The sequence below is a fragment of the Monodon monoceros genome, unplaced genomic scaffold (assembly GCF_005190385.1).
Source record: "Monodon monoceros isolate NGI ecotype Baffin Bay Population unplaced genomic scaffold, NGI_Narwhal_1 Super_Scaffold_10, whole genome shotgun sequence".
In the NCBI taxonomy this organism is placed as follows: domain Eukaryota; kingdom Metazoa; phylum Chordata; class Mammalia; order Artiodactyla; family Monodontidae; genus Monodon; species Monodon monoceros.
Window position 1 is genome coordinate 49883937 of NW_021703766.1, and position 21668 is coordinate 49905604.

Sequence of the window (21668 nt, forward strand, 5' to 3'; positions counted from 1 at the left end):
GCTCCTCAGTCAAAATTTTTCTGGGGCCTTAGAATTCAATTAATGACTATTTGGCAACCAAACTAGAAAACCATTTAAAATGATGCTTTCCAAAGTGTGCTAGTTCCAAGAGATACTGGATGAAGTTCAAAAATACACATACATGCACAAATGGAAGACATCAAGATGTCCTTCAATAGGTAAACGGATAAACAAACTGGTACATTCAGACAATGGAGTATTCAACAATTAAAAGAAATAAGAAAGACATGGAGGGACTGTATAAACGAATATCGTTAAGTCAAAGAAGACAATCCAGAAAAGCTACATATGAGTCCAATTAAATGACATTCTGGAACAGGCAAAACTACAGAGACAGTAAAAAGACTGGTGGCTGCAAGGGGCTTGGGGGGAGGGACTGATGAGTAGGTAAAGAAAAGAGGACTTTTAGGGAATTGAAACTATTTTATATGACAGTGTATGGTGCATATATAACAAGATGCATTTGTCAAAACCCAAAGAACTGTAAAACACAAAGGGGGACCCTAATGTAAACTATGGACTCTAATCAAATACGTGCCAACGCTGGCTAAACAATTACAACAAACGTGCCACACTAATGCAAGACATTAAAAACTGGGGAACTGGGTGGGGTGGGGTGGGTAGGGAACTGGACTACCTGCTCCATTTTCTCCAAACCTAAAACTGCTCTAAAAACAACAGGGTCCTACTGCATAGCACAGGGAACTATATTCAATATCCTGTGACAAACCACAATGGAAAAGAATATGAAAGAATATATGTACATATAACTGAGTCACCTTGCTGTACAGAAGAAATTAACACAACACTGAAAATTAACTATATTCAATAAAATTTAAAAAATAAAACTGCTCTAAAGATAAAGTCTATTCATTTAAAAAATCCACACTCATTATAAAAAAAAAAGAAAACATAAAACATGGAGATGTATACAACTACTTTAGCAGATCCTTTTTTTTTTTTTTTGGCTGCGTTGGGTTTTCGTTGCGGTGCGCAGGCTTAGTTGCCCCATGGCACGTGGGATCTTAGTTCCCCGACCAGGGATCGAACCCGTGTCCCCTGCATTGGAGGGTGGATTCTTAACCAGTGGACCACGAGGGAAGTCCCACTTTAGCAGATCTTAAAATGCCTCAACCCCTAGTTCCCAATTAAAGCTGGTGGTGTTCTCTCCATTCCCTGCTGCCCTCAGGTTTAAAGTCTGAATCTACATTAGTAGATCAATGTCAACTCTTATTCCTTACAATAACTTATCTGTTATGATGGATGATGCTGAGTTACAGGATACCTTTAAGAACTACTAACTTTAAAAATACTTTTTATCAAAATTTGAAAATCTATGTTGATTTACTTCTTACTGGTTTTGCCTGAGGAAAATAAAAAAATATACAAACCGGACAAATAATTTAAATTTATGCTTAAGCTCAGTGGTATATTACTTCTGACCCCACAACATCCGAGATGATTTACTCCCATAACCGTTTCATTCTCTTGCCAACTTTCCACAAAAGGACACTGCTGAACAGTGGAAAAGTCAGCTCTCACAGGGACAAATCATCATCTTTCTTGGGGACAGGGGATATGATGAGCCCTGCCAAGGCCATGGGAAAAGGTGGCATACAGAAGTATGGCAATCAGCCACTGACTGGGCTCAACCCCAGCTCCTGTACTTCAGAGCCGTGCAACCTGGCTGAAGTTCTCGAAGTCTCAGTGTCCTCACCTATAAAGTGGGGATAAAAACAATACCTAATCTTGCAGAATTAAAATACGTGTAAAGTGCCACGTAAGAATGCCCAGCACACAGCCAGTGCTCAGGAAACGTGGGCGATTTCATTACCCCCAGCTCCGAGCCCCATGGGGGTCCCTGACCGGCAGTCACTCACCGGCGCATAGGGGGGGCTGTACTCTCTGTACTTGCGGTGCCCCTTCTCGCTGGGGCTGAAATCCGAGTCATCTGAGAAGTCAGAGAAGTCATCGCTGGAAGAAGCGTGGCGCTGCAAGGACAGGGGCAGAGGATTAGAGCTTCTGCGGAGGGCTGGCCACCTGCACAGCCACTGCTGGAATGTGCCGGTAGGGCTCCGTGCAAAACGCCTCACCTAGGGGCATCTAGCAGCAATGGAGCATGAGCTACCAACTCTTTTAGAAAAGGTCTTTATCCAATTTGGGGAAAGGAAAAACAGCCCGATTAAGAGTGCCCTCTGGCCTGACAAGATGAGCTCGGCCCCTGGGGCGCTCGGCTGGGCCCAGCGCCAGGAGGCCCAGCACATCCGCCAGGACCTACTTTGTGCTTGGATTTCCTCCTCTTCTTGGATCTCCTCTTCTCCTTCTCCCGCTCTTTCTTGCGTTTCCGCTTCAGCCTCCGGTGAGACTTCTCCTCATCTGAGTCGCTGTGGTGCTTCTCCCCCTTCTCCTTCCGGCTCCTCTCGGGGCCTCCGGAGGCGTCCTGGGTCTCCTCGGCCCCGTCATCCTCCAGTTCGCCTTCTTCCAACTCACCATCTTCCCTATGAACCAACCCCAAAGCCGACGTGAGCACGGGGTTTGAGGGGAGAGCCGCGGGGGCTGTAGGCTGGCCCAGGGCGATGGGAACGCGGGGCCCAGCGCTAAGGGCGAGAGGCCCAGGGAGGCGGGGCGGGGGCCGCTCCCCGTCCCATCCCGTATCTCCCCCAAAGGGCTGCATCAGCTCTGTCTGTCCCGGCTGGGGGCGGGGGGGGGGGGGGGGGCGCCGTGGATGCCAGAGGTGCTGCCACGAGCAAACAGGCTCCAGTCCCCGGGTTTCGAGGCCTGACTGCTCTGCCAGCTCCACGGCTCTGGGCCAGAGGCAGGGAGCTAAGCAGGTGGAGAGAGGGGAAGGGTCCCAGGCCCCTCTTGACACGACCACACGAGGGCTCACCCCCACCTGCTGTTGGCCCCCTTGCTTCCCACCTGACTTGCCTCACCTCCGGGTATCCCTTCTGGCTCCCTGTCCTACGACTTCCTGACTCTGCCAAATCCCCCAGGTCACCCCAATCTCCCTTACTTTACAAAACAAAAGCACTCTCCACATGTGACAGATGCTGCTGACAGGACGTTCTGAACATCAAAATATGTACAGGGTGGGGGGGGGGGGGGGGGGGTGGATAAATGGGTTAAGAAAGGAGCAGCTGGAAAAATAATCCAGTTTTTGAGCCAAACCCACAGACACAGTTCTCACAAGTGCAGGAGTTGCTTTAAAAAAATAAAAAAATGTCAAAAGCTCCTCAAGTTCCTCATGCATGACGATGGCAAAGTATGTGTGAGAGCATAAAAAACTCCTTCCTTCTCCATTAACTAAGACCCACAAAGAGAATGTGAAGAAGATAAAGAGTAGCATAATGAACCCAGGACCTAAAAGGCTAACCACAGAGAGAACTAATCTAGGCCAAAAAGGCCTCGGCCGTTCAGATGGGAGCCGGTCAGCATGGGAACAGCTCATCAGGTGAGCCCGGCCCCTGGAGCCCTGAAGGTTCTAACAGGCTTTGTGGAGAAACAACTGCCGACCTCTCTGACGATCCTCCACGGCCCTTTCCCTCGCACTGCTCCCTCTGTGTGCCTCCACGCTGCTCCCCACCAAGGGGACTCTTCCATTAACTCTCACTCCCAATTCAAAGGGGTCGGGGCAGCTTCACACCCAAATGGTACAGCCCCACGGTTACGCTGGCAGAGGTCAAGGGCAGCTCTCAAACACAGAATGCAGGACCAAAACTCCTCCCGATGTTTCAAAGGAAACAATACAGAGAGGTGACCGATGGGTGCCTCGTGCTGTTCCCCTGAAACGCCAGGCTGTCGTGGGCCAGCCCAGAGGGAAGATGCCGAGTCAACTGTGGTGGAGGCAGGAGGCGGCATTCCTGACAAGTGAGGCACCTTCTGGCTTGGGTGTGGCCCACACCAGGAGCCGCTCTCGTGGGAGCAAAGCTCTCATGGGATGAGGCAACTCTGCCAGAATGGCCTTGTCCGCAGTAAAAGCGCCACCTAACTGGGGAAACTGGTTTTGGCAAGCTCACCAAACAGGGGGAAGCTGTTACTAATGGGCAGGGCAAACCTGCTGCTGCCGACGCCTGGGCCTTTTCATACCGAGCCGAGCACGCTGAATAGACTGTTCCCTGCTGGGAACACTGCTGGGTGGGCCAGGTCACCACACCTCAGGAGAAATACAGGGACAGACAGACTAGACAGACGCTATGGAACTAGGGAAGGCTCAGCGACAGACCGGAGAGGAAGGGGGTGGGGTCTATGAAGAAAAGCTAAACAAAAGCATCACTCTCCACACTTTAGTCCGGAAAGGAAAAAGCTGAAAGTACCCAGAATCCCAGGGCAGGGATGAAGGGAACCCAGGAAGACAGAAAATGCCTGGGGGCCCAGAAGCCCAGATGAGAAGAAAGCCCAAGATCGCAAAGGGCAAAAGACCCTCCTGGAACCAGAAGAGGCGTGTCAGAGTGGAAGGGACGGTGGGGCACCATCAACCACCTCATTTTCAAACAGGAGGAACTTAAAGGGATAGCAGGTGAAAGGATCTGTCGAGGTCAGATAGACGGGGGGGACACGAAAAAGCCAGAAACTGGCTCTAAGCTCGCCATTCTTCCTCAATTGCTGAGGACGGAAAGGGAAGGGGGAGCCCACTCATCGACCGCCTACTTGATGCCACAAACATTTCTGAGCATCTTCTCTGTGCCGGGTCCTTGAGCACCTCCTGTTCTGCATTGTCCTTGCAGGAAAAGATACAGATTACAAGAAACCCAGGCCACAGGGCAGCGTCTGTGATACAGGGCCGGGGCAGCTGAGCCAGAGAGGCTGGCACCCACAAACACTCCTCCACCTCTACGTTCACGGGCAAGGATGTCATGGCACGGCCAGCAAAGGTCTTGCCCAGGGTCAGCTGAGGCCTCCATCCCTGTCCTGCTGCTACATATCACTGCTAACACTCGCGGGAGGGGGGAACAAAAGACCATACAAGCAACTCCAAGAGCTTCAACCATCCTCAAGAATGGCTCCAGAAGAATGTCTTTTCATTCCAAAGGCAGGGAGGTACAGCATCCAAAACCACCCTTCAAAGACTTTTAGCCAAAGAGGAATTCTCTGCATTATCTATATTAACAGCCCCAGGCAGATGTGGGCTCAGTGAGAATCTACAACTTTTTACAAACTGGGTACTGAATACTTGAAACTTTGTTCCCCTGGAGTTGGGAGCAGCTGCAAAATAAACAGCATCAAAAAATCCCTGGTAGGGGCTTCCCTGGTGGCGCAGTGGTTGAGAGTCCGCCTGCCGATGGAAGGGACGCGGGTTCATTCCCCGGTCCGGGAAGATTCCACATGCCGCGGAGCGGCTGGGCCCGTGAGCCATGGCCGCTGAGCCTGCGCGTCCGGAGCCTGTGCTCCGCAACGGGAGAGGCCACAACAGTGAGAGGCCTGCGTACCGCAAAAAAAAAAAAAAAAAAAAAATCCCTGGTGATTTCTGAAGGGGAATGGGATATCAGAGGGGACGCGGGGATGGGATGGTGACACTTGACTGCCCACTGCGCATCCTCACCACCATCTGGCCCACCATGCTCTCCAACTCTTCTGAGCCCTGGGCCCACCTCTGGTCACCTGAGGGGGTTTCCCCTTGATAACGCTGGAGATTCCAAGCTAAACGTCCTGCATGAATACAGGGCCTATTTTCTTCAGACTGTTTACCAGAAGAAAAAAAAGAAAGAAAGAAAATCAAGCCAACTGGGATAGAGGCAGGAATCCTGTGGGCCACTGACACAACCGCACAAAGGCTGCCTCCATAAAATAGCAACCGGGGTTAAGTGGTGCCACTTAACAGACTGCCAGCAAAATCCATGTCAGAGTGGGATTAAATACCGGGGGAGCATGCTGAATAGACTGTGACATGATTCCCCAAGAAAAGTGGGGGAAGCCCCACTGCGCTAATCATTTCAATCTAGACGTGCCAAGCCTTCTTGAGACAAGCATGTAGGAGAAACCCTGAAGCATCGGCCTGGGCAGAGACCACTTAATTCCCAGAGCCTGGACTGGCATCGTGCTGGGATGGCTGCACCAGGGCTGGCCCGCCAGAGACATCAGGAACTAGAAACCAACCATGCTGGGCGACCAACTTGGAATGGATGCCCGGGAGGAAAGAGGAAAAGGCCAATGCCTTGCTGAGGCTCAGTTCTGCCTTGTGCCTCCTGGACTAAGCATCCAGGGCATTTAAGTTTCCACTTGCAGAGCTGGTGATGGCCAACTCCTCCTTCTGGGTCAAAGAAGAGATCAGGGTGCCCATTCTAAGGAATGTCTACGGGCCAACTCCACAGGGCACAGAAGTGTGTCAGGTTCATCACATACCATGGGCTTGGCAAAAACAGTACTGGAAAGAAACATCATGCTTCAAAGGAGGCTGGGCCCACCCACCAGTCTACAGATCTGGGCATCCTGCTTCCTTTTGCAGACCAAGTAACTCAACCAGCTCTGCGTCTTCCCTAGCGCGTGCTCTTGGTACGTAACCTGAGCCTCGGTTTTCTCATCTGCAGAACGGGGTAAGTGTAGTACCTACCTCAAGGGGTTGTGAGGGTTAAACGAGATAACACAGATAAAACCCTTGACATGGGGGGCAGGCACAAAGTAAGTACCAGACAAGTAATAGCTATTGGTATTAAGAACCAGCTAGCATGAGCACACCTCCACATGGATAATCCTAAACCAGCTGCAGTGCTTACTGGGAAGCATTTTCTTCTATGGAGAAGCTACAGCCAACTCCCCTCGGGGACCGCTGCTAACTGCTGGCCAACAAGTTCTCACTTTTCTTGGCCCGTCTGTGCCACCATCCTCTGCAAATAAACCCTGCTGACGAAACTGACAAATCGACATCTCCCCTTCCTCAGCTCTCATCTAGGTGGTATGAGAAAGTAACCAAGTGGCTGACCAGGAGGAAAAGGCACAGCGAGAGCTGAGCCCCAGGAAAAAGGGAGAAAGGTCCCTTACAAAAATGAAGTTTGGCAACACAGAAATCCTCTAGAGGAGAGTTGGATGGAAGCTGAAAGGGGCCTGGGTTTATGGATCTACCTGATTTACAAAAGAAAAAAGAGAGAGAAAGAGGAGAGACAGGCAAGAAACAAAAAAGATGAAAACCCATGGGAACAGTGGCTGTTACCTCAAGATCATGAGAGCCCTTGACAAGAGGCGGCTAGGTTAATGTGAAGGTCAGGGTTATGATCATTAACTGCCCAAACTCTCAACAAATTGCCTGGGTAGGCTCTGAATGACCCATTAATTAGGGACAAGATTACAAAAATTACAAGGAGGCTCCGCCTCTTCAAATGTTAAACAACAGGCCTAAATGCAGAAGTCCAGGATCCCCAAATCCAACCCTGCAGGACAGTCATTTACTAGGAGTGAAGGCACGGAGCCTTTGCTTTACAAAACTGGCTCAGGGCTCATGCCTGAGGAAGGACCCTGAGACCTTCCCTCGATTTAGGCCATGGTGAAGCAGCCACGGGGGGAACCTCACTGAGGGATTTTTTAGAGGCAGGAAATTCTTGAAATTTCCTGGGTCTTGCACATGTTTTTCGGTGTAATTACTACCCAGGTTCATCAACCACAGATCAAGAGCAAAGAAGCACTGTGTCTCCCTCCCCCTCAACATTCTCAGGTGTGGTCATAACTGGCTCAGTGACATCACAGCATTTCCATGGCAACATGCCCACATCACAGACACCACCCGAGCAGCAAGCACAAACCAACCACAGGAGAAGCCCAAGCCGCAGCCCGAACCCCTCACTTCAACGGAAGCAAGACAGCCTGTCCAGTGCCAGGACCCTGACATGAACACAGCTACTGCCAGAAGTCAATGTGGGGGAAATTGGAGAAATCTGAACCCGGACTGGATATTTGAGATACTAAGTAATTATTGTTAATTCTGTTAGGCATGATTATGGTTTTGTGGTTATGTTAAAAAAAATTAAGTTAAAGATTCATACTGAAGAATGTATGGGTGAAATGAGATGAGGTCTGGGATGTGCTTTAAAATACTCAAGGGGGATGGGGGGAGGTAGTGAGATGAACCAAAATTCGCAAAATGTTGAAACTGGTGATGGGTATAAGGCAATCTATGACACTATTTTCACTTCTCTTAAATATGTTAGAAAATTTCCCTAAGAAAAAGTTAAAAACTAAAAAAGATGCCCTGGGTGGGGACAACCTCTCAGTAAAGTGAAGAGAGCTCATCAAGGTCCTCAAAAAGTTAATTTCCCTAGCAAAGAGCTGGAGTTCAAGGTGGGGGCCTCCACCAGCCCTCACATCTCTGCTGTGGTTTCCTCAACTACAAAACCTTCCTGGGCACCCCAGGGTCTTATAAAATCCAAGAGCCATAGGAAATATTCACTACTAACATCCTGTAGCAGCAATTTCCATTCCAGGCACCACACTGCTGTGCTCTCCACTTCTGCACATCTGTCACTGAAATGCATTAACAAACGTATGCAGTAGCAATTCATTAGTATCCCCATTTTATAGACAAATAAACTGAGGCTCAAAGATGGGAAGAAATACGCCCACAGGGTCACAGCAGGAAGAAGCGGAACTGGAACCAGAGTCCAGGACTTTCTGACTCCAGGTCCAGCTCTTAACCTCAACCCTTGAGACAATTAGAAATTATCCCAAAAAGAATAATTTACTAAACAGGCCAACAAACAAAACAACTCTCACCCTGAAATTTATACTTGAGTTGGAAAAAAATAAGACACAGGTACAGAAAACAGATTAAATGAAACAGTACTGCAAAAATGCCAAAGTAAGATACTAAGACACTGGGCAAGCTCCTTAAACACTCTGTGCCCTGTTTCAATTGTGAAGTGAAGGCAGTAAAGGAACCTCCAGGATGGATATATATCCTCCTAGAAAGAATTCCCTGAGACCATGTAAATCAAGTGTTTAGCACCAACCTGGCCCAGAATAACTGCTTAGGAGTAAAAACTATCAACATGCAAAGACACAAAGCCAATCCAGGCCATCCAACATCAAATGAATGGAATTGGGACATTCAAAAATATGACCCAAAGACATCTGGATAGTTTAGGGAATAAGAGGTGCCCAGAAGGGACTTCCCTGGTGGTGCAGTGGTTAAGAATCCGCCTGCCAATGCAGGGGACACAGGTTTGAGCCCTGGTCCGGGAAGATCCCACATGCCGCGGAGCAACTATGCCCGTGCGCCATAACTACTGAGCCTACGCTCTAGAGCCCGCGAGCCACAACTACTGAGCCTGCATGCCACAACTACTAAAGCCTGTGCACCTGCTCTGCAACAAGAGAAGCCACCGCAGTGAGAAGCCTGCGCACCACAACGAAGAGTAACCCCGCTCCCCGCAACTAGAGAAAGCCCGCGCCCTGCAATGAAAACCCAACGCAGCCAAAATAAGTAAATAAATAGTGTCTTAAAAAAAAAAAAAAGAGGTGCCTACAAAGGCCCAAGGAATCCTATAGCAAAAAAACAAATAGGACTTATCCCAAGAGGGACAGAAAGCAACATGAATCCAAGGGAGGAAAATTCCAAAGTCCTCTAACGCTAGAAGGATCGCTACACTCCCAAGTGTGTGGCATCCACACTGGGGTTCGTCCAAGCACACAAACCTCTTAGGCAGAACATTTCTGTAGAGTTTAAAACAAGCTGACCAAGAAAAACCCAGCTTGCTAGACAAACCTCTGAGTCAAAAGTGTCCTTTTCTTTGCTCAAATAGCTATTCTCCTACTCCCACTCGCCCTGAAAACAGCTCGTGCTCTTGACAGAGGCATCTCTCTGATCCAAGTTTTTCCTGTCAGATGAACCTCTGAAATCTGCTTCGCAGCAACAAAGAATTTCCTAACCTCCTTCTCAGGCCAGCCACGCTTTGGATTGCTTAAAGCTGGAAAGGTGCTGGTTCTCATCCAAAGAGAGACGATTTTTATTATTCCAGAAAGGAAAATCGAACCATGAAACTTGTGAACTAAGACTTCTTGTTTATAATTTTTTCAGGGGAATCAATTTGGTTCCATTCAGCCAAGGCAAAGTATTAACATTTTCCTCTTAAAAGAGACCTGGCCTAGGACGCAAAGATTTCTTGTTCATATATGCAATTATCTGTATACAAATATTCCAGTCAACGGTGGGCTCCTGGAGGGTGGAGAAGAAAGAGGCTGGCACTCATCCCTGAGTTTCCAAGGGCCCAGCACAGGGCCAGGTATAGACTGGGCAGGTGCTTCTGATATGGTCTACACAAACAGGCATCAATCTCAGCCATCCACACCCTCTTTGTCAATTTCATCAACAAAGACATTGGACCATTTCCCAGGCAGCAACCTGGATCACTTAAAACTCTAAATAGGTCACTGAGGGGTTGTCTTTGGTCACAAACTCATTCACCAAGGTGTTTATCGAGGGCTTCCTGATAGACCAGAGGATAAATGACAAGAGCCCCTATGTGACTGGTGCACCAACTGAGCAGATGAACGTGGCTGCCAGTCAGCCACCTCAGGGCTGCAGCCAGGGGCTGCCTCTGTCGCTGAAAGGCTGTGCTTCCGGGGACTGCTCTGGTGCCCCGTGCAATGGCAGGGCCTGGAATCCCAAGGAAACCTAAGCCCTGGTGTCTGTTAGGAAAATGAGGAGGGCAATAATCCAAGCCATCTGCAGTGGAGGTTTAGCCAAGTGACACTCACGTCTGGGCCCAGCTCCCTTGGGTCGGGCCATAGTAGGGATGTGTTAGCTGCCATCCATTTCCTCACTGGGCTTCAAGAGGTCTTCAGTTCCTTCTAATGAATGAACATCCCTTCAATTTAAAGGTTCAAAAGACTGGGTGTGGGCCTCTACATCCACTGGAAGGAGTGGAACATAGGGATGATGGAAACTCAACAAGTCATGGAGGGGCAGTAGTAGCACAGCCCCCTTCTCTGGGGACAACTTTAAAGTCCCCTCCCATTGCCCCCAACACCTCCACCACCACAACAAAGATAAACGATGGTGGCTGCTGTGTACACCCTCCAGGCACTAGGCCCACAAGACCAGTGCCAAGGGCAGCAAAAAACACTTCAGGCCGTGCGGGCCACACAGTCTCTGTCCCACCTAGTCAACTCTGCTGTTTAGCGCAAAAGTAGCCGCAGACAGGATAAATGAATGTTCCGATAAAACTCAGCTTATAAACTTTCACAAAGCCACACTTAACCTCTGCGGTACTCTGCTTTTTCTACCCTCCTCCATTTGTTTTCCACATACAGGAGGCAAATCAATAAATGGACCCACTAATGCCTGCATGCTGCAGTTTGAGAGATATTGTGCCAGACCCAGGACGGCCTCTGGGTATAGACCTCAGGGCTGGGTACAGGCTGGCTGGGTTCTAACTGCCCCCACACCCAACAGCCCTGTGACCTTCAACAAGTGACTTCACCTCTGTTTCAGTTTCTCAGCAGGACTAAGGTGAGCTAATGCATGAAAAGCACTCAGACGGCCCCTGGGGCAGGTAATCTTTGACCTTCACATGACAATGCCCAGGAGGTCACACCTCTGGGAAGGCCAGGAGACTGACCTAAGAGATGAGTAACCCTTGCGGCACATCCAGTCTGCCTGACACCCACGTCCACAGCCAGCCACCACTCCCCACCATCTCTCTAACAGAACTGGGCCTGCCTGGTGTGGAGGGAGCAGGCAGCATCCAGGCTCTATTAAGCTTTATGGCTCTGAAGTGTAGGGTTTTCTGGGATCACTCAACAGGGACAAGGGATCCAGCCTGGAATTCAGCTAAGCTGCTGAGCCAAGGTTTCTCTAACGGCTCTTCCTGGGATCTAGCCACTTAGCCTACCCCTACAATTCATTTTCAAGGCATCTATTCTGCAGCTGGGTATCAGGAGCTGCAGTAGCAGCAACCATGCCTCACTGTGGCCAGAAGCAGCAGAAGGCAGGGCAGATACGGGAAGGTAACATGAGGCCGGGTAAAGGCAGTACCAACTTCTGCCCAACTCTAAATGAAGTCCCGAGGAGAGAAGCGCTCCTTGAACACTCCGAAAACTGTTCGGCTCCAAGAAAAGCACGAGACAAGCCTGGCTGCTGAATGAACAAAACCTTAACTGACGCAGCCAACTCACCAAGGGGTGGGAGAATCTTGGAGCTGGGACAGACCGTGTTCTCTCGGACTCTGGTGAGGGTAAAGGACTTACTTAAGGGGACGTGACTGGTTAGCAGTGGGTGAGGTGCTAGAGCCCTGGTTTCCCTGGTCTCAGGAGGCCTACCAAGGCCGTAGCCCTGACTCAGACTCTGATTGCAAAAGATGAGCAGGGGAAGGTAGCCAACAGCTCAAGAAAGCATGACTGTTGCAGCATCGTATAATAAGGACACTGAGCCAGCAAGAAATGCCTTAAGATGGCTTCCACTTAGTTGAAACCCCAATCAGCTCCTTGCAATTAAACTGCTGACCAGAAACCCAAGAAGTGAAAGATAAATTGACTTCCTTCAAAAACACAGATGTTATTCTTACCTCTGTTTATACACCAGACTGTAAATTCTATTTAGAGTTTTTCTCTAGTAGGGACAGCAGGAAGATAAAGAAACCAAGATTCTCTGAATGCCAGGCATTGTGTGGGTGTTCTGCATATGCCCATTTGACCGCAATGCCCCAGAGGAGGGCCTTATCCTCGGTGGCCACTGCACACTGAACACAATCTCATCTGCCTCCAAACCCACGCTGTTCCTTCATATCCTGCTGCCACCTCCAACGTTCAAAAGATGTCACCACTTGCCTTACAAATAGCGAGCTGAGTCACCAGTTCACACAGATGAAAAATAACAAAAATAAAAAACCAAGAAAGATCCTCTACCCAGAGCAATTTGGCCAACAGAAGCAAACTATGCTCTGAGCAAATAACCTATGTACTACTAAAAAAATTATTCCCAAAGCAGGATGCAACTACATCTACACCAACTAAGAGGCCATGTCTTCATCTTGGTCATCAACTGACTAAGGGTCAGAAATGTATTTTAAGAACTGCCCTCATGGGCTTCCCTGGTTGCTCAGTGGTTAAGAATCTGTCTGCCAACGCAGGGGACACGGGTTCAAGCCCTAGTCCATAAGATCTCACATGCCGCGGAGCAACTAAGCCCGTGGGCCACAACTACTAGGCCTGTGCTCTAGAGCCCGTGAGCCACAACTACTGAAGCCTGCAGGCCTAGAGCCCATGCTCCGCAACAAGAGAAGCCACCGCAATGAGAAACCCATGTACTGCAACAAAGAGTAGCCCCTGCTCACCGCAACTAAAGAAAGCCCACGTGCAGCAACAAAGACCCAAGGCAGCCAAAAATAAATAACTTAAAAAAAAAATTTGAAGAACTGCTCTCACAACCTCATATTGTTACTAACTCCAGGCAAAAAACTTTGCACAATGTCAAGACTGCATCTTCATGAACTATCAAAAGCAAAAGAGGCCTGCAGCAAAGACTCAGCCGATAAATTTGGAAAGCCAAATCGATGATACCAAACAATCTCAGTTTACCTTAACCTACTCAAATGAACTTTATATGCCACCCAAACAGGCAGCTTTTCCACTCTTTCCATTAGGTTCCAACTGTGAAACCGATCTCATTTAACAGGATTACCTCCACCAATGAGCTGACTGCTCCTACGGATCTTGGAATCAGCTTATTAAATACCAACCGCCAGAAATCTCAGAAACAATCCTTTTTTTTCTCATATTATGTCAGTCGTTATGTTACCAAGGTACAGGTGAGCACCTTGCTCATTTAGAAACTCAGCCACTTCACTTCCTATTTGCTCTGAATTATTTTCTTCTAACCTCCTAAGCTGGGTCAGAACCAGTCACTCTGGTACTAGAAAATATCGTCTGCGGGGACCAAAATTAGGTTCTCTGGAATATGGTTGGACCTGAAGCTACCCACAGAGGCTTGGAAATAGTTTCATTAGTGATTTTCGCCATAGAGGTTATTTATCATAACTGGATCTGGCCTACACAACAAGATGGTTCTAGGAACCTGATAACCACAAAAATGTAACACAAGCGAACAACAAGTAAGGCAACCCTGAGACATCCATTTTTTGCACATCAGGGAAGGGAAAAGATCTAAGAGAAAGGAGCGGAGGTAGAGGCATTATTCAACAACAAATAGCTGAAACAGCCCGATATGAAACTGTCTACATTCAACTGGAGGGGAAATCACAAACTCAGAAGCAACCATTCATCTCTAACTTGCCCGTCAACAGCTGGGAAAGCCTTCATTTCTTCAGGTGCAAAACAACTTTCCCTTGGGATCAGCCTTCCTGGCTGAGGCAAAGCCATACTAGTGGTTTTCTAAAATAGCTAGCTCTACTTTAAGAAAACTCCGGCTTGTTAAGAATCAAAAATGTAAACCTTCGAAACCCTGTCTGGGAGATAGTACCGATGATGAATTTAGAAAGCCCTTTTGCGGAATCACATTTTTTTCTTTTGAAGAGCAAATTTGAGGGGAATAAAAAATATAAAGGGGTTTAGGACCAGAATAACTGTTTTCATGGTCACAGGTAATTTTGTTTCTACTGGGAGATTTTTATTTGCTTTCAGATTAAAGCTCTCCCCAGAGAACATAAAAATTTTAAAGATTACAAGTGTATAAGAGCTGCTGTTAAATCAGGGATTCTGAGTGACACCCTTTTTTTTTTTTGCAACATCCATTAATATGAAATTTAACTAATACTGGTACATCAGTTTGAGGGGGAAAAGGTAGTACTGTGACATTTCAAAAACAAAGACTACTGTAATACTTTGACATAATTATTGGGGCTTCTTGGATTTGATGGATGAGATTCCTTTGAGAAGGAAAAAACAATAAACCCTTGTGTTGATATGCCTGAGCGTTTTTAAGTGCTTGAGGAAATATTTTAACATTAGTGACTGCTAAAATTTTCACTTATAAAAGAAATGCAATTTCCTTAACATTTCACTTTAAAAGTAAAGTTAAAAAAGCATCCTTCTACACTTAGTAGCCCTTGTCACTTGGAAGGTTCATCTGTTAGCATCCAGTTTCTGCACTTGGCTCCTGGAGGAGAAATTTTACAAAGGATGGGAAACTTCAAATAAATGCAATTCATTTTCGGCTGACCCTGCGCACTGGATAGTGTGTTCAGTTTGTGCTTCAGACACTGTTTTGCAGGAATACTGGACTGTGTGGACACTTCTTCCTCCCACAAATGATTTTACATACCTAAGATCTTCACGGCAGTTGTGAACATACCGAGAGGAAGAACAAAACAAGTGGCCCACTGAATTGCAGTTTACATGTTTCCTCATCTAAATGTCGGTGAATTTTTTTTCTCCTAAGAATGGAAAAAAGGAAACAGGATCTTGGGAGGGGAAGAGGGTTGTGTGTTAAAAAGTTTTCTCTAACAAAGTATGTCAGGGACCAAAAGTGGGTAAGAGGGAAAATGGAACTTCAACGTGTTTTGTCTTTTAACGGAAGAACTTATGCTTGTAAAACACATCAGAAGTAGTGGTTGGTTCTGCAAGTCATTTCTGTTGCTGTTTTTTCCTTGTACATGTAGGAGAGGGGGGACTGGGGGCCGGAGGAAGTGTTCTCTCCACCATGGCTGGGCGTGTAACACGTTTGCATCGACTTTTCACGGTCAGGCATGTGCTTTCGAACAAAGGAACAGTGGAGATGGGGAGAGGAAACTGAGGCTTGACACACTTTACAGATTTGGTGCTTAAACAGTACTTTACAAATGACTTGCTTAATTTAAACGTCCATCACCATAAGAGACATCGGAGTCAAATGAGAAAATTGGATCTACTTGAACCACAATCTTTTTGGGGCGGCTGGGGCAGAGGGGGAGGGAGAACATTAACTTGCACGCAAGCATCATAAACCAAATTCAGTAACCTCGTCTCCTACAAATGGACTTGAAGTATCCACTTTCTTCAAAGATGAAGGCTGGAGACAAAGCAATGGACTGAAATGGCAAGAGGGATACCAAGGGCTTGAAAACATATGGGCCTTTTACAGAGGTTTTTGTCATGTTACAGTAATACACTTTCTTTTTTGAGAAAACTGTGTACATCAAATTTTAAAAATTAAACATCGAAAAGGATGTGCAAGTCTAAAAGGGCTCAACAGGGTTAGAATCCTGATTTGAACATATAAATTCACGCTCTCAAGCATCACTTTGGTCTAAAGGCGAGGAGGAAGGCAGGCAGGAAAGGGACAAAAAGAGGGAGATAATTGAATTACTCAATAAAAGAGGCTACTTACCATCCCAACCCATTGTAAGACATACACTTCTGACATAAGAGAACTCCTTAGAGGTCGAATAAAGCGTGTAAGCACCTTTGAGTAATGCACCTGCCCCCAAGAGGGGGCCCGGAAGCCCAACGTGGGCTTAGCGAACAGACCTTTGCTAATCTGTTTATTTCCTTGAACTGGAGTCAGGCTGCGATGGGCTGCGATTCCCAGGACGATACATTTAATTAGAACAAAACAGAACAAAACAAAAAAAAAAATTTGTAAAAGCTCACCAAACTGCTGCACTTGTGTCTCTGAATGTGGGTGGCATTTCTTTTAAAAGGCAAAGTATGGTCTGTGAAGGAGAAAGGGAAAAGGGGAGGTGGGAGTGGGGAGAAGGGGCCGTGGTGCCTGGCATGGGAAGCCCTAGCTAAGACCCCTGTCTAAGGGAGGGTCCTCTGCGACTCCCCAGCCCCGGGCTGCGACGGGGCAGCCATCTGTCCAGCGCCTTCTCTTCCCCTCCCCACCCCCACTCCCTCCAAGACTCACTTTCCTGCCAGCTGAAACCCTTCTACGATTTCCAAATCCACTCTCTAGCCACCTCTTCCCCTGCCCCACCAAAAAAGTGGGCGAACCCTGCACCCCAACCTTCTGCTGATGCAGGGTAAATGGGGGCCCCAACCTCTCGCTGAAACGCGCCGGGCTGGCCCCTTTATCACCCTCCAGAGAAGGGCATGGGGCAAGCCCATTTCGCACTTAATAAAGGGGAGGGGGGCGCTGCCTTTCACCCCTTGCCAAAGCACAAGGAAACCTCGTTTTTTTTTTCTCCCGGAAGGGATGGCGCCCCATTCTAGCCCGAAAAAGGAGGGAACCCCACGAGAAAGAGGGGACCAACTTCCTCTCCTCTCCAAGGCAGGGAAACCAAACCTCACCAGCTTCCCCCCCGACCCCCGCCAATAAACGCATCACCTACCTACGAAAATCAGGAGGACCCCTCCCTTTAAGGAAAGCATGGGGAAGGGTCTTCTCCCCAAAAAGAGGCAGGGGCTTCCAAAGGGGCGAGAGATCCTCCCAATTTTGCCCCCTAGAGAATAGCTAGGAAACACCTCCCGCCAAAAAAAAAAGTACAAGAGGCCCCCACCGAAAGGACCCCCCGTAAGGATGGAGAAAGCAATTAACGAACCCCCACTTCCTGCCTCCTACAAAAGCTAGGGTACCTCTCCAAGTAGGGCAGGGCACACCTCCCCCAGGAGAAAGGATACTGCCGGGTTCTGGGAGCCACCCCCCGACTCCAAACCCCTAAGAGCGGGGCTGTTGCTCGAGATCCCCCCCAAAAGGGTCCGGGGGCCCCTCCCCCATTCCCTTCCCCGAAGCCAGGCGACGGGCAGGCGGGCCCGTGGCTGCCAGCTCCGGGAGCACGGGCAGCCAGGACCCCCGTGGGCCTCCGAAGCCCCCCCGCCCCCGGCGCCCCCTCCCCAGGGCGGGCGCGGGGGGTCCGGGGGGCGCCTCCTCACCTTCCCCTCAGCATGGCGCCCAAAAAAGACAGAGCGAGAGCGAGGGAGAGCGGGCGAGCGCCGCGAGGGGGGGGGAAACGCATGAGGCCGGGAGAGAAAGCAAGTGAGAAAGAGCGAGCGAGCGAGAGACACCCACCGACCCCGCCCTTCCTCCTCCTCCTCCTCCTCCTCCTCCGCGGCCCGGCCCAACATGGCGGTCGCCCCCCTTCCTCCTCCTCCTCAACCTCCCCCCGGGGACGCCGCCCCGGCCGGGCCGGGGGCCTGACCTGTCGTCAGGGAGCGGGAGGCGGTGGTGGAGGAGGTGCGGGGTGGCCAGGCAGGCGTCGGGGGAACACGGAGGAGGCGAAGGCGTTGATGGCGGTGGCGGCGATGGCGGCGGCAGCGACTCTGATGGCGGCGGCGGGGGGGTCCCGGGCACGGCCTCCATAGTTCCTTTGGGGGGGAGGGGATGTTAATGCACGAAAAAGGACTGCTTGGGCGTGGCGGGAGGGGCACACTTCAGCTCTGAGGGCTCCTGATAGTAATGGGTATATATTTTTTCAGTTTCGGAATCACCTCTGCGCCGACCTCCGCGTAGGCCGCGCGGCCTAGGCCTCAGCGGGCCGCTCGCCGCCTGCTTTCTCCGCAGCCCGCCCCTGGGGTCACTCGCTCACAGGCGCGGGGCCCTCATCGGGGCGAGAGCACCCACACACACACACCGCTGCGGGCCCGGGAGTGGGAGACCCGGGGGACACGGACACTGGTGGGTGGTTCGGTGTAATTAGCGCGGGCCGCGCGCAATGGAGCAAGCGAGGGGAAAAGGGAAAAGAGGAGAGCGAGCGAGGGCGATTAAAAAAAAAAAAAAAGTAATTTAGGAAAAGGAAACGGTCCGCAGAGACAGGCCGACTGTCTGCCGGCCCTTGGTGCCCCGGCTTCCCGGCCCCCGCCGCAGTCAGAAATTCACACAAAATGGCGGCTCGGGCCCGGACGTTCCAAGAGGCTGAGGCGGGAGGAAGGGCGAGGTGGGAGGGGGAACTGGGAGGTGGAGGCGGCGTCACGTGGAGGAGAGAGGCACAGGCTGCTCTCCCGAAGGGCCGCGGAAAGAGCCGAAGGGAGAGAGTGAGGCCGAGGCAAGGCGGAAAAAGCCGGAAGGAGCTGAGCTGAAGATCGCGAGAGGCGGAAAGAGCCGAAGTTGTTAACGGGGGTGGGGCTAGAGAAAGAATGGGAGGCCCCGGGGAGCCGGAAATAGCCGAAGCGAATCGGGACTGGGAAAAAACAAGGAACTGAGGTGATCCGAAAAGAAGCGAAGGCGGTGTCTAGGGTGGGTGACAGGAGGCGGAAACAGCCGACTGACGCCCGGCGGCGGTAATAGGATTTAGACGGAAAGAGCTGAAGTGTAGGGCTAGTGAAGCAATTAATTAAGAGAGTAAAAGACTTTGAGGAATTCGCTCGAGAGCAAGCGGGGAGAACCGAAAATTGCTACCTTGAGGGAAGGCGGGAAGAGTCGAAAGTTTTAGGTGGGAGAATGGGAAAGAAGGAATTCGGGCTATGGAGAGAAGAAAATAACCGAAGGCTGGAGACCGGGTGCCTGGAGTTGTAGGTTTCCGGAGGATGAAACAGAACAGGCCCGGAGATGACATCATTAGAGACCTGGGTTGATGATGTTATCCTTGGGCGGTGCGGGTGGGCGGGGAGGGCGGTCCTTGGTAGTGCTTTGGGGGAGTTAAGAACCTAGAGCTTGCTTAGTAGGTGGAAGATCTTAAATGCCGGACATGGGAGCACTAACCGGGTTCGAGTATAAAAACGTAAAATCTTTTGATCCTCACAACTGTACTAAGGGGAGCTACTATTGGCTGCCCATTTTTAAATTTTAAAGTGAGAATTATTTTATTTTATTTCTTTATTTATTGGCTGTTTTGGGTCTCCGTTGCTGCACGCGGGCTTTCTCTAGTTGCGGCGAGCGGGGCTACTCTTCGTTGTGGTGCGCGGGCTTCTCATTGCGGTGGCTTCTCTTGCTGCGGAGCGCGGGCTTTAGGCGTGCCGGCTCCAGTAGTTGCAGCACGCGGGCTCAGTAGTTGTGGCGCACGGGCCTAGTTGCTCCGCGGCGTGTGAGATCTTCCCGCACCAGTGTTCGAACCCGTGTCCCCTGCATCAGCAGGCAGATTGTTAACCACGGTGCCACCAGGGAAGTCCAAGCTGCCCGTTTAATCGGTGCAGACTGAACCTCGCGGTGTCTAGGTACTTGGCTCTTGCCCCCAGCAAAAACTCTGTTCAGTCCTGTTTACAAGAGAGGATCTTCATTCGATGCTTTTGTGAGCTCCTTGTATAGTGCCAAGTCCTGTAATGGGCGAATGGAACATAGTTTCTTTTTGGAGCTTAAAAACTGATAATGCCCCAGGGGAAAGAAACTCTAAGTTGAAGAGTAAAGGGGGCTCCTATTATACTGGGGAACAGGGTTGTTTAAGCTGAGACATGAAGAAGAGATAATTCCAGGCAAAAGAAATAGCTTATTTCATGCCCTGAAACAAGGCAAGGACGACTTAGTTTCCAGGAACAGAGAAAATCCTGGAGACAGAGGCGCCAGATCACCCGCTATATTAATCTTACTATAAAATTTAAAATGTCCCAAACCTGGTCTGGGACACAAGCTCTTCGTGTGGGTGATTTACAACCTCCTTCAGGGAAGAAATTGGCATTCCTGATAAAGTGAAATGATTAAGCCATTTTCTATTGAATTTTGATGGAATGAAACTTCTGGGAAATCAGTGGCCCACCCAGTTAACAGTCAGCTGACCGCCAGCCAAGAATCTGCTATCTTTAACTCGATCATCTTTTTTTCCTGGATCTAATCTGTAGTCTAATGGGGTTATTTAACAATTCTCTTCTATAAAATGACCTTACCAAGAGAAAATGTTTCAGTTGGCCTACAAGAGACCTTTTTTCCTTGCATGCATCATTGTAATAAAACATTGGCACATGCTCATAACTAAATTGTCCAAAAAAGGATTTTTTTTTTTTTAACACACAGAGAGCTAGTAGAGCAGGATTGTGAGAATGGAAAGGAAAAGCACAGAAGTGGGTCATTATGTGTCATTGTGAAAGGTGCCATTCCCCTTCTATGCCTTGATTTCTGAACCCCGTGTATTCTAGTTGTAGACAAAACAATACTAGGTGAGACCACAGACCATGTCTAGGAAGATGGTACCCTGTCCTTTCAAGATCTGGTCTCCAGTTGGCACCATTTCTGAAGCTTCAATAAGCCACAATTCTAGAGGGCCTTCTGCTTTTGAGGGCCATTTCCTTTTAGGTAATGAGGAAAATGAAAATGTCAGCGAATCCCAGGGAGCAAGATTTCTCCATGCTTTTTCAGTGTCAAACTACAACGTTGTCCACCAAGAGCTTCTGACATTCTAGATGACACTTGGACTTAATATTTAATTGTTGATTAGGGTCCAGACTCAGTAAAGTTATGGAAGATTCTCATGTTTCAAAGTGATTTTTTTCTGCCAGAAAAGACAGCCCTGAAAGACATTAACCAGTTTTGTATCAAACTTTCCAACTTAATTCCGGCATTTTTTTCCCCACTGTCTGTACATATTCATATCTCATGTCCTCCCTTGAACCAGCTTTATTTTTCTGCTAGTTCCCCCATTGATGAGTTAGGTAACATCTTTGATATGTGCTCACCATGGTTTTGTGTGAGGGTGATGTTTTTAACTTTTAAAAATTTATACTGTGGGGTTTCCCTGGTGGCGCAGTGGTTGAGAGTCCGCCTGCCAATGCGGGGGACACGGGTTCGTGCCCCGGTCCGGGAAGATCCCACATGCCGCGGAGCAGCTGGGCCCGTGAGCCATGGCCGCTGAACCTGTGCGTCCGGAGCCTGTGCTCCGGAGCGGGAGGGGCCACAACAGTGAGAGGCCCGCATACCGCAAAAAAAA

At 49.2% G+C, this 21668-nt stretch overlaps 1 protein-coding gene across 5 annotated transcripts in view; it reads right to left on the reverse strand.

The window, feature by feature from the left end:
* The window catches only part of ZC3H4 (zinc finger CCCH-type containing 4), a 41296-nt gene extending 21923 nt beyond the window's left edge, over positions 1–19373 (reverse strand). Inside the window, exons 1-4 of one of the 5 annotated variants that reach the window (XM_029203834.1) lie at positions 19214–19373; positions 18018–18183; positions 2300–2519; positions 1902–2012 (exon numbers count right to left, since the gene is read on the reverse strand). In XM_029203834.1, coding sequence (XP_029059667.1) covers positions 1902–2012; positions 2300–2519; positions 18018–18183; positions 19214–19373 — 657 coding nt within the window. Of the gene's footprint in view, positions 1–1901; positions 2013–2299; positions 2520–16267; positions 16330–16530; positions 16661–17751; positions 17849–18017; positions 18184–19213 lie in introns of those variants that run through there. The other 4 variants (XM_029203813.1, XM_029203805.1, XM_029203798.1 and 1 more) reach the window with 4 other exon arrangements.
* Between the last annotated feature and the right edge of the window lie 2295 nt (positions 19374–21668).